Raw genomic sequence first — 2,432 nt, forward strand, 5'->3', positions numbered from 1 at the left:
CAAAATTGCGAGTCGCACTGAATTCACGGGGACTGATTGCAAATGACACACAATAAATAATCTAGAATACTTTCATCAAATATATAAATTCAAGCTTAAGGTTAAGATTTTACAATTAGGCTATACTGAGCCTGATCTATCTAAGAGATTTTCTTAGAAGGAAGTTAATACCTTTTAAATGTCACATGGGTTAAAACTCCTGCTACCCTGATTTGCATTTGTATAGCTCACAGCATGTTCATTTACATGTTAAAGCCTCCCCTGGAGTTAAGGGAAGGGGGGTCTTGGGGGGGACAACTGCCAAGCAAGGCCCACGTCAATTTCTGACAATTCACGGCAGTTTTCGGTGTCGCCTGCAAACTGCCGTGTACAGTCGTAAACCTGATCTTCCACGACAATCTACAGTGCCGCTTACTGACGAAAATCCCACTTTTCATGCAGTGCCAGTCTCAATGGAAAGGTGAGTGATCTGCTCCTGTCTCTGGTCTCTCTGGTTCTGATCCAAAGCCACTGCAGTTCTGACTCCTGAATGTTCTTCCAGAGTCCAGAGATCACAGCCGGATCCACGGATGGCTTCTGGAGCTTTGATTCATGTGCCACGGTACTTGGGCAACCTGCAGTTCAGAGTCTGGAAGAAGATGCAGGACATCGTCCACAACAGTGAGTCTGACAGCAGAAGATCTGAGATGTTTGATCAACAGGATCATAATTAATAATTTCATGCATTTTATTTATAAAGCACTATTTAATTCAATTGCAGTTGCCCAAGGTGTTGTACAGAAAGCAAGATATATCAAACTCAAACACACACAGCAAATTTAAAGTAACCAGAGTTACTTAATAAACTTAAACTTAGTAAACAAGTTTTTTAACCGACGTAAACTTTCCGGAATATTGGACAAAAGTGGAGGAAGACTGGACCCAGATTCCCTTAGATCCTGCCTGATCAATACTTCGACAGAATTTTGATACCAAATAATGTTTGCTTGTCATAGACAAGAGCAAGTGAAACATGTTGAAAGATAGAGATAAAAACAGAGCAATAATAAACAGACAGGCAGGCGGAAGATGGCAAGCCACACACACCGGCGCTGTCTTCATAATCTATCCATAATAATCTGTGTGTGTGCTCAGTCTTGATCATGATATGAAGATCAGAATCTGACCTGTTGATTGTGTCTCATCAGCTCCTGTGATTCTGGATCCAAAAACAGCGAATTCACATCTCGTCCTGTCTGATGATCTGACCAGTGTGAGATACAGCAGGAACGATCAATCTCTTCCTGATAATCCAGAGAGATTTGACCATCATCTCTGTGTTCTGGGTTCAGAGGGTTTTAACTCAGGAACACACAGCTGGGATGTGGAGGTTAAAGAGAATTACTGGTGGACTCTTGGAGTAACTACAGCATTAAACCAGAGGAAGGGGTCAGGTTTCTTCAACAATGATGATGTCGGGTGTGTGGAGTATAATCAGGGTGGACTCTCTTTAGATTATGGTTTTCCTGTTAATCAGATGCTTGAGCGCGTGAGAGTGTGTCTGGACTATGACAGAGGAACGGTGTCATTCTCTGATCCTGTAACTAAAAAACGTCTTCACTCTTTCTCAACCTCCTTCACTCACACACTCTTTCCATTCTTCAGTTGTCCTGACTCTCTGAGGATCTTAGCAGTCAATAGTCAGTAAACGTCACTCCTGTAGGTTTGGATCTTCCTGCTTTCATCATCTTTCCAATATTTAATCCATATATCATGAGTGAGAGTTGATTTGAATATCAGTCCGGTGGCTGTGATTGGGCCGTGAGGACGAGCCGGTGCTTAACAAAATAAAACGTGGCGCTTTTCTAATCGGATTAAAAAGGAGAAAAATAATGTATGGCGGAATCGCACTTCTGAGAGTACTTCGGCTCGGTGGAGAAAAAAGTCCCGGCCGAAACATCTTTCCTTACATCTCCTCGTATTGACAGAAATGAGAGGGTGAGGGGGAGATGTGAGGGGAGATGTTTCGGCCGGGACTTTTTACTGCACCGAGCCGAAGTATTCTCAGAAGTGCTATTCCACCATACATTATAGTTGTCCTTTTTAATCCGATTAGAAAAGCGGCACGTTTTATTTTGTCACCATAATTGATCGTTCAACTATTCGTGTAACTGTATTTAAATAGGGGAAACGTGGAGTTGATTGGTCGCTTCTAACTTGATCTCTGTTTGGTTCCATAGTGAATGAACTGGGCTTAGTGGGCTAAGCTAATGCTATCAGAATGTCACCGCACGTCAGAGAGATTAAGCGCATGCACTGAGACAAGAGAGGCATGTATCAACTTGTTTTAGTTAAAGGAATAACATAGTTTAATAAGAAAAAGCAGTGAAGTAACCCTTTAAGGTGTGGTTATGAGTACATCAGATGACCACCTTCCCCCCTCGTAGTTTGGG

At 42.3% G+C, this 2,432-nt stretch overlaps 1 protein-coding gene across 1 annotated transcript; it reads left to right on the forward strand.

The window, feature by feature from the left end:
• Positions 1–452: 452 nt before the first annotated feature.
• On the forward strand, positions 453–1,687 carry LOC137089733 (E3 ubiquitin-protein ligase TRIM69-like). The gene is made up of 3 exons (XM_067453304.1): positions 453–460; positions 542–660; positions 1,188–1,687. Exons 1-3 carry the CDS (start codon positions 453–455, stop codon positions 1,685–1,687), a joined length of 627 nt encoding a protein of 208 aa, XP_067309405.1.
• Positions 1,688–2,432: the final 745 nt, after the last annotated feature.

This window comes from Pseudorasbora parva, chromosome 2, assembly GCF_024679245.1.
Source record: "Pseudorasbora parva isolate DD20220531a chromosome 2, ASM2467924v1, whole genome shotgun sequence".
NCBI classification, from domain to species: Eukaryota; Metazoa; Chordata; class Actinopteri; order Cypriniformes; family Gobionidae; genus Pseudorasbora; species Pseudorasbora parva.